Genomic DNA, 15,604 nt, shown 5'->3' with positions numbered 1-15,604 from the left:
GATTAGGACTGCAATTCCCAGAATTCCCCAATCAACAGTTCATTGCAGGGCCAACTGCTGTGGAAAGCATCAGTTTGGAAAAGGCAGTTTTAATCAAACATGTCCTGGGCCAAAGAGGCTGCAGGTGCAAGATAACAACCTCTGGAGCGATGCCACCTGCACCCACAAGCCCTCAATATGCCATATCTCTTTTGAGAAGGTTTTGCCCAACACTTGGGTAATCCTTGAGATTTACGACCACTATTAAGGTGAAAAAATTCTGTGACAATTGTTCAGTGAGTTTTGCCACATTTATGACCACAGTTTTTAAGCGAATCGTTTCCATTGTTAAAAATTAGCAGCAGGATGAAGTGAACCCACCTTCCCCACTGACCTTCCTTGTTAGAAGGTCCCCAAAAAGCAATTCCCATGACCCTGGGACACTGCAACCGTCGTAAATAAGAGCCAGTGGCCAAACATCCGCATTCTGATGGTGTGGCCATGGAGGTGTTGCAGAGGTCGTAAGGGTGAGAAATGGTCATGGGTTACTTTTTTCCAGTGCCGTTGTAGCTTCGAATGATCTCTGAACAAACGGTTGTAAGTCGAAGACTACCCTGTATCTACCTGCCAGTCTTGTGAGGTAGTACAGACAAGCACACCCAGAAGTACGAACTCCAACTTTACTCTAAGGTTACATTAATAGGATTTTGTAACTTTGCTCCCTCCACCTATACATTGCAAGAAACTAGGGAGAGTCACTTCTGGATATTTGCCATCTCCTTCCCTGGGCCCAGATTATCTTATCTGCTTCTTCTTATCTTACTATCTACTCTGCAGCTCTTTCTTCTGCCTCCAAGGTCATTCCCAAGTAACGTTACATCACCTACTCAGTGTCTACTCATATTCTCCAATAGGTACCCACCCACTTTTGTATAACTTCCAGGGAAATGATCCAGCTTTATTATGCATCAATGAGCTGGGGAAACGATCTCTGAGTGACATAAAGTTGCATTTAGTAAGGTACCATATTTTTCAGAGTATAAGATGCGCCGAAGTATAAGACGCACCAAGATTTTGAAGAGACAAATTTTTTTAAAAAACTTTTTGCACTCTGCAGATCTCCCAAAAACTGCCCATTTTTCGCAAAAAGTGGCCCATTTTTTGTCAACAAAATGGCCATGCGTAGCCCTCAGGAGGCTTATAGAGTGCTCCTGGGGGCTGGGAGGGGCAAAAACGAGCAAAGAATACCTTGTTTTATGCTCCCAGCCCCCAGGAGCACTCTGGAACCTCCTAAAGGCTCTGCACAGCCATTTTTTTTGCAAATGGGGCGGGGTTTTGGGAGGCAAAAAAAAATGCTGTATTCAGACACATCCACATTTTCAGCCTTTTTTTTTTTTTTTAGGGAAAAAGGTGCGTCTTATATGCCAAAAAAAATACAGTAAGTGCTGCAGCGAATGAGTACAGACAGTCCGCACTTGCTACCAAAATTGTGCCCGAAATAGTTGTTGCTGAGACAATGGCTAAGTGAGTTTTGCCCCATTTTTAACAATTGTTAAGTGAATCACTGCGGTTGTTAAGTTAATATTTGTAAAGTGAATCTGGCTTCCCCATTTGCTTGTCAGAGGGTCGCAAAAGGTGAACCCGGGATCTTGCAATCGTGATAAATATGAGCCAGTTGCCAAGTGTCTTAAGTTTTGATCACATGACCATGGGGATGCTGCAATGGTCATAAGAGTGAAAAAAATGTTACTTTTCTCAGCGCCGTTGTAATTTCAAATGTTCACTAAATGAAAGGTTGTAAGCAGGGCTGGATTTAGATGAAAAGAGGCCCTAGGCTATTCCACTTATGAGGCCCTTTCACCTCCCATTTTTAAGTTTGTAAATTACATGAGAGACAATAAAATACATCATTACTGTGATATATATCAATATATATCAATATATATATAGCTGGCCTCCCGATGGAGGGCGGCTCTGCTCTGCGGCAAAGGCAGCGAGGCCAGCCGCCTCCTCTGCTGTGCTCAGCTGCCCGGCTCGACCCCTCGCCCTCACCTGCCTCGCCGCTGGTGGGCTCCGCGTTGACGGGGCGGCTACTGGGAGTGGCTGCACCTCTCACCCGACCGCCGGTGCCGGGAACGTGGGCGGGCTCCCCAACTGCCGCGGCGCTGGAACGATCTTAACCAATACATTTTATGTTTGTTTATTAGTCATATGCGAAGAATTTCTCCTTATTTTCAGTTCAGTGTTTTAGTGTTCACTGTTTTTAGAATAGTGTAATTTTAATTCTGCTAACAATTTGAATGTAGGCCCCTCTTGATCTTGAGGCCCTAGGCTGAAGCCTAGTTAGCCTATAGGGAAATCTGGCACTGGTTGTAAGTCAAGGTCTGTCGGTATTATGGGATCTTTCTGGTGGCTAGGAAGTCTTACAAAGTAAACTATTTTCTCCTGGTCGGTTGGCAACCCTCATAGTTTTACAGGAATAAGACTTCCTGTAAATATAACACAGGAAGCCAATTGCTTCTGGAGCCAAGCAATAGCATTGAATATGGTATTATCTGGGTAGATAAGTTGCCTTGGAGTACTTTATTTTATGAGATAACTCTACTGGATAGAGCCATGACTCAAGAAAGCAGATAATAATAAATCTCACTCGTTGGGAGTACTTTATTTTATGAGATAACTCTCCTGGATAGAAGTATAACTGCTGCTTAGACATCTTCAATAAAAGACTCCAAAGGGGGGCGGGAGGGGAAACCCAGTGCAAAATATTTAGAAAGAGGGTGTTGGCTTGAAAATATCAAGGGATATTGCTTTGAACTTCCTCTTTTAAAAGTTTTCCCATCGTCTGTCCCCGCTTGAATCTCGCCCTTTACTTGACCTCCGGTGAAAAATTGCCCCAGATTGTTATGGGTTAGATCAAAAAGTGCCCGGTGAATTCGGGAGTGTTTGCTATTTGCTTCTGTTTTGTGTTGGGTGTTAAGGAAGAACAGGCAAACCTCAATGGGAAAAATTCCTGTGCCATTACTTTTGAATGACCTTCAATCGAATTAACATTCTCGTGATGGTCCAATGGAAGAGCCTCATGATACTCACAAGGAAGTTGTACTCCTGAAGTGCATGAGCAAAAGCATAATATAACTGTGCAGCCTTGATCGTTCAGAGTTCAGGGTGCAATACAAATATTGTTCTTAATTCCTTTTGTGTTAGGTCTTTATAATAGATTTTATTATATGCTGCCCTTGGGCATAACGGCAGGATACACAGCTAGTCCTCAATTTTACAACCACAACTGAGTCCCAAGATTTCTTTTGCTAAATGAGACGTTTGTTAAGTAAATTTTGCCCTATTTTACGACCTTTGTTGTTAAGCGAATCACGGCAGTTGAAAAAGTTAGTAACAAGGTTGTTCAGTGAATCTGACTTCCCCTTGACTTTGCTGGTCAAATGGTCACAAAAGGGGAAATCACATGATTTTGGGATACAGCAACGGTCATAAGTATGAACCAAGCATCCGAAAGGTGATTATGTGATCGTGGGGAATGCAAAGGAGTTGTAATTCCCCTTCCCTCTTCTCTCCCCCCCCCCACCCATTGGCGGTATCAAAGTCAACTGCATACCAACCTATACCATTCTCAAAACATCTTGCATGAATTTGATTGGTTGGAGTTGGGCAGTGATGGGAGGGGAAAACGGAACTCAGGGATTTGGACGTGCAATTCTCAGTTCTGCCTCTGCGTTGCTGCAAGAAGGCACATGACTTCTAATAAAACTATACCGTCCTCAACAAATGGAGCCAACGGTTGTTTCTGTTTAGACTAGTTGCAGCAAGTCTGTCTGAGTCCTTGACTTATGACCATTTGTTCAGAGACCATTTGAAGTTACGGGTACACAAAGAAAAGTGATTTGCAGCCAGTCCTTTCACTTAAAAACTGTCACAGCAACTGATCACCAATCCTCACACTTCTGACTGTCCGCATGGTAAACAATGGAGGTGTATGGCAAGCAGCATGTATTTATGACGGTTTCAGGATCCCAGGATTACTTGATTGCCTTTTGTGACCTTCCTGGCTGACCACTGAAAAGTAAAGTCAATGTGGGGATCTGGGTTCCCTTAACAGCTGCAAGATTCGCTTAATGACTGCAAAATTCACTTACCAAACACGGCAAAAAGGTCATAAAATTGTCGCGATTCACTTAACATCTACCTTGCTTAGGTCCCAGAATGTGGTTGTAAGTTGAGGACTACCTGTATCCCTTCTCTGATACCGCATCTTCTTTGGGGAATAATATTCCCCCAGATAACAATGTTGCTCCCCCCCCCGATAATGTTCTAGGAATCTTAAAATGTATTCCCCAGGCAAGGGGTGGGGTAACTTTGATCATTGTGGTTTTATTTATTGTTTGTCCAGTTGCATAACGTTTCCTATTAACTATTTCTTAGCTGTAGGCCTCACGGAAGCATTTTCAATCAGCCAGTTTCTAAATATAATGAGCAATAATAGTGACAACAACAACAATAGCTGTTTCCCCCTTTTTTATGTTTAGTTCAAGGTTTCTAAGGAAGGCAATTTTGGATTTAAGAGTTCAGATGAATCCGGGGAGACTGGGCTGCGTTCCCCTCTGCAAGTCCTACTATATGTGTGTGTCAGTGGTGGGATTCAATTTTTTTTTTACTACTGGTTCTGTCGGCGTCCCTTGGTGGGTGTAGCAGGGGAAGGTTACTGCAAAACCCCCATTTCCTCCTGCTGGGACTCGGGGGGGGGGGCAGAGAATAAATGGGGGCTAGTTAGGTGGTATTTATCGGTTCTTCGAACTAGTCAAAATTTCTGCTACTGTTCTCCAGAACTGGTTAGAACAGTGGTTCTCAACCTGTGGGTCGGGACCCTTTGGGGGGTCAAACGACCCTTTCACAGGGGTCGCCTAAGACCATTGGAAAACTCATATTTTCTAAAAAATACTGAAAACATAAAATAATTTTATGGTTGGGGGTCACCACATCATGAGGAACTGTATTAAGGGTCGCGGCATTAGGAAGGTTGAGATCCACTGAGTTGGAAACTGCTGAATACCACCTCTGGTGTGTGGTGTGTGTGTGTGTGTGTATGTGTATGTGATTGTGTTTTTAAAAAGGTAAAGGTTCCCCTTGCACATATGTGCTAATCGTTCCCGACTCTAGGGGGTAGTGCTCATCTCTGTTTCAAAGCCAAAGAGCCAGCGCTGTCCTAAGGTCATGTGGCTGGCATGACTAAACGCCAAAGGCGCACTGAATGCTGTTACCTTCCCACCAAAGGTGTTCTTATTTTTCCACTTGCATTTTACATGCTTTCGAACTGCTAGGTTGGCAGAAGCTGGGACCAGTAACGGGAGCTCAACTCTGTTATGCAGCACTAGAGATTCATACTGCCGAACTGCCAACCTTTCCGATCGACAAGCTGAGCGTCTTAGCCACTGAGCCACCATGTATAAGTGTAATCTTTATTGTCATTGTACTTAAATGCAACAAAATTGGTTATGTCCCTTGTGTTTGTAGGTTTACATAAAAGATAAGAAAGAGTGCATCTGAACAAGTGCAGAGAACCTCCTAATCACAGGCAAATTATTGTGATTTTTAAATGCAATGAATAAATGTAGCTCTCGACTTACACCCATTAGTTTAATGGCTCTGCAAAGTTACAATGGCAGTGAAAAAAGTGACTATGAATGATAATGATATGAATGATCAATATATCACTATAAGATCAATATTTGGACCTTTGGCAGCTGACATATATTTGTGACGCTTGCTGTGTGTCCCAGAGTTGTGGGACACACAGCGACTTTTGCGACTTTCTGACGAGCAAAGTCAGTGGGAAGCCGGATTCACTTAACAATTGCTAATTGAACAACTGCAGGATTCGCTTAACAACCGTGGCGAGAAAGATTGCAAAAGGGGGCAACAGTCACTCAACAACTGCCTCGCTTATCAACGCGAGTTTGGGCTCAATTGTGGCCGTAAATAGAGGACTACTTGTATTGCTTGCGTGGATTCTAAGGGGGAAATGAAATTGCACCTGTGACTTCCCTCCCCAGAAATACAGGATGCAACGGCTAAGCCGATGCAGACCTAAAACCCTCAAAAATTCAGCTCGGAAACTTACTTTGCTCAGCACTGGAATGAAATAAATAAAACTTTCTGCCCTCCTTTTGCTTCTTTTGGGGGTTCTTATTTCTAGGATGATGAAAAGGCGATAAAATTTAAATGCCTGATGTATGTATCACCTTTCCTTTTGATTCATTTATTTCCAGGTGCCTGACTGACGGGCGCATGTTCCCTTCCCCTTGGCGAAGCCAATTTTCTTTTGGTTCATTACTTTGGCACGCTGCACATGGCACAGGGTAATTGTGGGGTGTGTATAATAGATTTGGACAAAGCCTAATTTGAATTTCTTCCTGCTTGGATATGCCCATCACATGAGGTGCCTCCAAAAGGCGTTGGCCACCAATTGTGCCCCACTGTATACTCTGCGGGTAGATGTGGGCAGGGTTAATGTGTAGATGTGACTGTTTCTGCCGGCGAAAAGGGTGTTCCTCTTCAGGCCGCAGGCTCAATCTACATCCTTTGGTGGCATGCCATGTTGTCAGCTGTGTTCCATTTCTGAATTCCCAGAAACCTGACACAATTTCCAAAGAAAGCAGGGAGATAATAAATAAACCCCATTCGTTCAAGATCTGGTTGGACTTCAAAAATTAAGCAATTAAATTAAATAACTGCTTAATCCTTGGATGGGAGGCCACTTGTACTTGTACTTGACGCCTCTTCACCCATCGTGGGTATAGGCGACTTCCATGGAAATTTGACGCCACTGTTTTCGGTCCTGTGCTAGGGTTGTCAGGTGGTGCAGCCAGTCGCTATTAGCGAGAAGGGCCTGCTTCCCTGTTTGTAGCAATGTTTGCACATTGAGGCAACCGATATTGTTAGCCCTAAAAAAGGGCTGGTTGGAATGGATACGGCGATCCATGGAAGCTGTTTTGGCTGGATATACCCAAGGGGCGCCAGTCCCAAGGGTCGACAGAGCCCGATTGGTGGGAACAGGGGGCACCACGTGAAGGCCGGGTTGTCGTTTGATAGCTGAGAGGCTTTGCAATAAGCGTTGCAATGTATATTTTGCGCATCAGCTATCCTTGCCCGCCCGATGGGAGGCCACTATGAAATCCCAAAAGGAGACATCAAGAAAACACTCCAGTTGAAATAACAAAATATTTCTTAAGCATTGGCAACTTTAAGAGGTGTGGACTTCAACTCCCAGAATTCCCCAGCCAGCTTGGCTGGTTGAGGGATTCTGGGAGTTGAAGTCCAGGCCTCTTAAAGTTTAGAAGCACTGCTCTAAAAACACCAGGAGAAATTTGGCCCGGACATTTTATTTGTTTAAAGCCTCAAACAAGCTTCTCCTTTACCTCTCTGGTCTAATTTGGTGGGTGCCATTGCTCCTGATTTGATACCTGGAGTCTGATTGATGTTTCCGATATTAGGGGCTCCCACGGACCAGCTGGAATTTAAACTTAGCAAAATGTGATGGTGACAAGTTAGCTTTGAGCATTCATTCACTGGAAAGTGTGTTTGTATGTGTCTGTCTAATGGAAAAGTACACGAGCTTTGGTTATCAAGCCAGTTTTGCCCTGAGGAAATTTTTAACACATGAATACTGTGTGTTTCTGTGCATATGGTGTGTGTGTGTGTGTGTGTGTGTGTGTGTTGTGAATATACCGACAGATATATTAAATACAAGAAAAGGATTTTGCACAGAATTAAAAGACTACCAAAACATAAAAGAAAGGTCGGAAAAAAGAAAGATATGAAAAGTGACATTAAAAAAAAAGAAAGACAAGAAAAGCTAAGAAAAAAAATATATCTAAAAGATAAAAGTAAAGAAGGGATTTCTAATCTTGGCAGCAGGAAGAAGCATAACGATCGTCAGTTTCCTAAATTACATACTAAAGTCTCTTCTCATAAACAACCCTTTTAATCAGTAAATCTCCAAATTGCTACTTCATTTCTACCATCTTCAGCACCAAATTTTTTTTATAATATATATATATATATATATATATCTATATATATATATATATATATATATATATCTATATATATTATAATATATATATCTCATCTCCATAAAGGTTTTCCAGTCTTTTATAAAAGTACAATTGCTGTTCCTCCTTAATCAAACTGGCCACCTTTCCCATTTCCGCAAACTCAGCCCCCTTCACCATTTAATCTTCCATTGTGGTTATTTCTGTATTCTTCCATCCTTGTGCATACAATAAACACATTGCAGTTAGTATATAAAACCAATTGTGCATGAACCTTTTCTAGAATTTTTCTGTAGTTTCATGCATTGAAATGGCCCAGGAAGAAATGCAAGGGTTGCAGAAAAAGAAGAGAGAGGGGGGGGAGGGAGAGAGATGGAGACGAGAGGGGAGAGAGGAGACACACACATACACACACATACACACACTCACACACAGACAGAGACAGGCAGATGAGGGAGAAAGAGACTAAGGAAGAGAGAAGGATATCCATGTTGCAGAGAGTTAAAAGGAATTTCTCGAGTTGTGAAAAAAAATGCTATTTGGATGGTATATTTGGAAGGAGGAGACATTTTTATTTAAAATTTAAAAAGTGCTAAAGATGAGCAAATAAAACACATAAGATGAGCAAATACAAAGTCTCCTTTCTTTGAAGTCTGGATCAACTATGCATCTTTAGCTTGTTACACGACGAGGAAAGATTTGCTTCAGATCTCTATTACTTTCTATGAAGTTCATCTGTCCGTTTGGAACTTCTCCTTTTCTGCATAGTCTACCTTACCAAGAGGTTGGGAGAGTTCAAACGTTGACAAGTGTAGTCCTTGACTTATGACCACAAAAGGATCGTAACTTTCATCATTAAGGGATGCAATTGTTAAATGAAGCATCGGGTGACCGCACCCAATTTTACTACAAGTCATTTTGCTGCAGTCATTAAACAAGACATCATGTAACCCTGAGTTGCAACTTTCTATGCTGGCTTTCACGGGGTTGCAAGCCGGGTGGGAAGGTCACAAGTGACGATCTTGTGATTGCGATGTGCCAGGGACATTGCAACAGTGAAAGCATGAAAATTGACCTTAAGTCACATTTCACAGGGCTGTTGTAACTTTGAACACTTGCTAAAATAAAGCTGAGGACTGTTTGCATTTTGAATGCAGATAGTGCTCGACTTACAAACCATTCATTAGTGAAATTACAATGGCACTGAAAAAAGTGATTTGACCATATCTCACACATCCCCGTGGTTATGGGATCAAAATTTGGACGCTTGGCAATTGGCTCGTATTTATGATGGTGGCAGCGCCCCAAGGACATCTGAAAAGCTTTTTGTGACCTTCTGATTAAGCAAATAAGTGGGGAAGCCATATTCATTTAAACAGCCACTACTAACTTGACAGCCGTAGGTGTCGCTTAATAACTATGGCACAAAATGTCGCAAAGTGGTGTAGGAAGCGCCCTGCCCCAAGAATGAAATATTTCGGGGGATAAAAAGAGGCAGAATATTATATTTCCCCGAAGAAGAATGGAGGAACATGTTCTTAAAGGCAGAAAGCAAGCAGCCCCAGTCTTCCTGCCATAGGGAAATAGCCGCAAGCATTAGAGCAGTGTTTCTCAACCTTGGCAACGTGAAGACGTCTGGACTTCAACTCCCAGAATTCCCCAGCCAGCATGCGCTGGCTGGGGAATTCTGGGAGTTGAAGTCCAGACGTCTTCACGTTGCCAAGGTTGAGAAACACTGCATTAGAGACTGATCTTTTGGAATGGAGATTTTGTGTCCATTCATAAAAGAATGTGGCAATCTATTCATAAACAAAACACCTTCAGCCACAGCTCCCAAGGAAGGCTGGGCTGATGGGATTAAGAATTTATATCCCCCACCCAATCCAAATCCTAAAGACAGGACATAATAGGATTAACCCACTACCATTGAAATAGTGAAAGAGGGGCGGGAGGGGAAACCCAGTGCAAAATATTTAGAAAGAGGGTGTTGGCTTGAAAATATCAAGGGATATTGCTTTGAACTTCCTCTTTTAAAGTTTTCCCATCGTCTGTCCCCGCTTGAATCTCGCCCTTTACTTGACCTCCGGTGAAAAATTGCCCCAGATTGTTATGGGTTAGATCAAAAAGTGCCCGGTGAATTCGGGAGTGTTTGCTATTTGCTTCTGTTTTGTGATTGAATCCCGGAAGTGGGGGAGTTTGGGTGTTAAGGAAGAACAGGCAAACCTCAATGGGAAAAATTCCTGTGCCATTACTTTTGAATGACCTTCAATCGAATTAACATTCTCGTGATGGTCCAATGGAAGAGCCTCATGATACTCACAAGGAAGTTGTACTCCTGAAGTGCATGAGCAAAAAGCATAATAAACTGTGCAGCCTTGATCGTTCAGAGTTCAGGGTGCAATACAAATATTGTTCTAATTCCTTTTGTGTTAGGTCTTTATAATAGATTTTATTATATGCTGCCCTTGGCATAACGGCAGGATACACAGCTAGTCCTCAATTTTACAACCACAACTGAGTCCCAAGATTTCTTTTGCTAAATGAGACGTTTGTTAAGTAAATTTTGCCCTATTTTACGACCTTTGTTGTTAAGCGAATCACGGCAGTTGAAAAGTTAGTAACAAGGTTGTTCAGTGAATCTGACTTCCCCCTTGACTTTGCTGGTCAAATGGTCACAAAAGGGGAAATCACATGACTTTGGGATACAGCAACGGTCATAAGTATGAACCAAGCATCCGAAAGGTGATTATGTGATCGTGGGGAATGCAAAGGAGTTGTAATTCCCCTTCCTCTTCTCTCCCCCCCCCACCCATTGGCGGTATCAAAGTCAACTGCATACCAACCTATACCATTCTCAAAACATCTTGCATGAATTTGATTGGTTGGAGTTGGGCAGTGATGGGAGGGGAAAACGGAACTCAGGGATTTGGACGTGCAATTCTCAGTTCTGCCTCTGCGTTGCTGCAAGAAGGCACATGACTTCTAATAAAACTATACCGTCCTCAACAAATGGAGCCAACGGTTGTTTCTGTTTAGACTAGTTGCAGCAAGTCTGTCTGAGTCCTTGACTTATGACCATTTGTTCAGAGACCATTTGAAGTTACGGGTACACAAAGAAAAGTGATTTGCAACCAGTCCTTTCACTTAAAAACTGTCACAGCAACTGATCACCAATCCTCACACTTCTGACTGTCGCATGGTAAACAATGGAGGTGTATGGCAAGCAGCATGTATTTATGACGGTTTCAGGATCCCAGGATTACTTGATTGCCTTTTGTGACCTTCCTGGCTGACCACTGAAAAGTAAAGTCAATGTGGGATCTGGGTTCCCTTAACAGCTGCAAGATTCGCTTAATGACTGCAAAATTCACTTACCAAACACGGCAAAAAGGTCATAAAATTGGTCGCGATTCACTTAACATCTACCTTGCTTAGGTCCCAGAATGTGGTTGTAAGTCGAGGACTACCTGTATCCCTTCTCTGATACCGCATCTTCTTTGGGGAATAATATTCCCCCAGATAACAATGTTGCTCCCCCCCCGATAATGTTCTAGGAATCTTAAAATGTATTCCCCAGGCAAGGGGTGGGGTAACTTTGATCATTGTGGTTTTATTTATTGTTTGTCCAGTTGCATAACGTTTCCTATTAACTATTTCTTAGCTGTAGGCCTCACGGAAGCATTTTTCAATCAGCCAGTTTCTAAATATAATGAGCAATAATAGTGACAACAACAACAATAGCTGTTTCCCCCTTTTTTATGTTTAGTTCAAGGTTTCTAAGGAAGGCAATTTGGATTTAAGAGTTCAGATGAATCCGGGGAGACTGGGCTGCGTTCCCTTCTGCAAGTCCTACTATATGTGTGTCAGTGGTGGGATTCAATTTTTTTTTTTTACTACTGGTTCTGTCGGCGTCCCTTGGTGGGTGTAGCAGGGGAAGGTTACTGCAAAACCCCCATTTCCTCCTGCTGGGACTCGGGGGGGGGGGCAGAGAATAAATGGGGGCTAGTTAGGTGGTATTTATCGGTTCTTCGAACTAGTCAAAATTTCTGCTACTGGTTCTCCAGAACTGGTTAGAACAGTGGTTCTCAACCTGTGGGTCGGGACCCTTTGGGCTGGGCTGATGGGATTAAGAATTTATCTCCTCCCCCACCCAATCCAAATCCTAAAGACAGGACATAATAGGATTAACCCACTACCATTGAAATAGTGAAAGACACAAGGCTCACTAAATTGCACAAACCCCCTGGAGCATCTCGATCACCATTTCCCAGAGCCCTGTAAAAACCCATCCACTCACTCAGATATTTCGTCAGCCACCCCAGAAACACTGAAGTTTCTGCAACTCTAATAAACAGGGGCCTTCTTTCCTTGTAGCCAGCCTCCATTTTATTTCCAGGGTCTTTCTCCTGGCTTGGAACCGGACTGGAATCTACAATTGGGTGGAACTCACTTAACAACTGTCTCACTTAGCAGTGGAAATTTTGGGCTCAGTGGTGGTTGAGGGTTATCTCTAGTTACCGAGGTCTCTGTGAAGTCTGGTACGAACAAGTGGAATATGAGCATAATGAAAATATTTGAAATAAATCCTTACTGGGAGGTGGGGGGGGATTACTAATGTAACGTGTATGAATTGAGTTATCCTAATGCGTCACTGTTGGGGAAACTACTGAATGACTAATGTGGCTTCCCCCCCGACCTCATCTCATATTTTTTTGACAGCTGAGTCATTCCTTTCCTTCCTTTCCCGACTGTGGTTGGTGCGATTGCCTCCTGCCCTGCCTGTTTCAAAAACATAGTTTATTTTAATGTCATTTCTTTGAAATTCAAATTAAACACCCCTTCGTTACAGTTCCGTGTGCATATTTGCTGCCATCTACTGGTGAATCCTCAGTCCTGCAGGCAAAACAATTAACCTATACTCCCTGTCTCATCTCAATCTTTACTTGTTTCAGATACACCTATGAGGATTGTAAGAAGACAGCAGATTGGCTCCTGAGTAAAACCAAGCATCGGCCACGAGTGGCTATCATCTGTGGTTCAGGGCTTGGGGGGCTGGCTGACCTCCTGAAGGACCAAGTGGTGTTTGATTATGCCAAGATACCCAACTTCCCCCAAAGCACAGGTAATGGGGGAATGGCCAGGGAATGCAATTTTCATGCAGAACGCGGGGGGGAGGGGAGGGGGGGAGACGGACCGTAAACCAACAGGATACTATATAGATAAAGTGCAGTGCAATATATTGACCACCAGGGGGCATCAGCAAAGTGTTTAACTTTACTTTCCTTGTCTTATTAAAGTCGTAGGCCATGCTGGCAAGTTGGTTTTTGGAAATTTGAGCGGGATGCCGACTGTGGTGATGCAAGGCCGCTTCCATATGTATGAAGGCTACCCACTGTGGAAGGTGAGTCACTCCACTACATTTTGAAAACTAAGATGTTGATCCAGTCGTAATTTGAGAAACTCTGTAAAACCAATGAATTATAATAAAAGGAGCAAATGTCTTTGAGCGCACTCAAATATACATTTCAGCACTATTAGTCCAAAAATTTTAAAAAATGCAAAAGGAAGTCTCCGGGGTGAACTTAGACCAGGGCTGTTCTCCCAACTAATCTCCTTCAAAGGGATGTTGCATTTACCATATTTTTTGGAGTAAGATGCTCCGAGGTATAAGACGCACCTAGCTTTTGGGGAGGAAAACAAGGGAAAAATATCTGCCTCTGCCTCTCAGCAATTTGCCTCCTTGCAACAAACAGCAACGGTATAGACAATATACACTGTTTGTGGTGTTACATTTCCGACTATACTTATACAGATGCTGTTAAAATTGATGTGGCTTTTGGAAGTATAGTTTTCTGCTATTTAAAAGAAGCTGACTTTCGACCATCATTTGACGGCTGTGACCAGGGGGGCATTTGAAAAATATGGTATTTATTTATTATGAAATTTATTTACTGCCCTTCTCATGTCAAACAACATCTAAACATGGTAAATAAGCCATTTTTGCTCGATCGTCAGCACACACATAATTGTTAGTACCTTTGGCAAGTGGCTGATCATTGATGTAAATATTAAGAAGAGTTGGAACCAATACACTACCTTGTGGCAAGCCATTCCTTTGGTTCCTCCAGCTACTTCGCTTTCCTTGGGACTCCACCAAAAACATACAGTTATGAAGCCAATTCCTGATGATATTTGTAAATTTAAAACCTTTAGTCATATTATAAACATTCTGCTTCTGTCTTTTAAGATGCTGAGAGATCTATGAATATTCTTCATGTTACATTGCCCTGAAGAGCTGACATTGTTATCTCAGTGGTCAGGAAAGGACAGAGAGAGATTCCTGAATTTTTGAAAGAAGAAAGTTTAGGTCACGAAGAAACTGGATTTCTTCGAGGGCCGTTTTCACCTCCTGCAGCATCCTGCTGGCAAAAACAAGGTGTGGTCCCCTGCACATGCCCCCTTGCGCTCTGTTTTCAGTCTTGACAGCTTCCTGCAGCATCCTGCCAGGCAAAATGAGATGTGGAGATCCCTGCATGGAGCCCCCCGGGTCCCGTTTTGTCTGGGAGAATGCTGCAGGAGGCCATCCAGGCTGAAAACGGGGCATGGGAAAACTGCATTTTTGGTAGCAGAAGCATCACTGCTTCAGTCCATTGCTATTTCCAGGCTGGCCCCATGCGCCACATCTGAGCAAGAAAGAGGCTATGGACAACCACAGGCAAATTTGGACAAATGGGTCCCTTGCTCAGCTTAGAACACGTCAGAAAACTGGGACTGACTTCTGGTATTCTGGCCCTCCCTCCATGCCATGATGCCCTTGCAGAACATTTCCTTGGTTTTCTCTTTCCCAGGTGACCTTCCCAGTTCGGATCTTCCATCTGCTTGGCGTTGAAACCATGATTGTCACCAATGCGGCTGGAGGGCTCAATCCTGCCTTCAAAGTGGGGGACATCATGGTGATCCAGGACCACATCAACTTGCCTGGGTTTTCTGGGCAGAACCCTTTGATGGGACCGAATGATGATAGGTAGGGTGGCCTTCTCACCACTCTTGCATTCTCTTCCTCCTCCCCCTTCCTCTTCTTCTTCTTCCTCCTCCTCCTTCTCCTCCTTCTCCTCCTCCCCTTCCTCCTCCTCCTCTTCTTCTGACCGAGGCTTTCCAAGAACATGAAACACGATCCTGACAAAAAACCCTTTTATTAATTTACTGTGAATTCTGCTCATTCTCAGCAAAGTCTTTCAAGGGAGGATTCGCAATCACAGACATTATTTGGCTTGGAGAACTGCCAGGCAAAAATCTGCAGAACTTGGCAAGGAGTTTCAGAGAGTAACGCACCAATTAAGCGAACTAAATGTCTCCTGCAAACTCCACTCCCCTTTCGCTCCTCTTTTATTTCCTCTGGGAGGGGCATTCATCATCCACTTGTGGCCTTACTCCTAAGACGACCCCTGTTCTTTAGCTGTTCCCTTCGTCTAGCAAACTCTGCGCATGTGCACACTGGGAACAAGCTTCAGCTGTTCATCTGCCTCACTGATGTCTGGCTCTGAAGGCAGCTGATA

The 15,604-nt window shown here is 43.3% G+C and overlaps 1 protein-coding gene across 1 annotated transcript in view; it reads left to right on the top strand.

Moving 5' to 3' along the window:
- PNP (purine nucleoside phosphorylase) overlaps positions 1-15,604 on the top strand; it is a 33,038-nt gene that overhangs the window by 12,084 nt on the left and 5,350 nt on the right. The window contains 3 exon segments of the mRNA XM_032235648.1: positions 13,001-13,170; positions 13,346-13,449; positions 14,897-15,072. Coding sequence (XP_032091539.1) covers positions 13,001-13,170; positions 13,346-13,449; positions 14,897-15,072 — 450 coding nt within the window.

Source organism: Thamnophis elegans, chromosome Z (genome assembly GCF_009769535.1).
Source record: "Thamnophis elegans isolate rThaEle1 chromosome Z, rThaEle1.pri, whole genome shotgun sequence".
In the NCBI taxonomy this organism is placed as follows: Eukaryota; Metazoa; Chordata; class Lepidosauria; order Squamata; family Colubridae; genus Thamnophis; species Thamnophis elegans.
The sequence above is the reverse complement of the archived record's forward strand: the minus strand, read 5'-3'. Positions and strand labels throughout refer to the sequence as shown.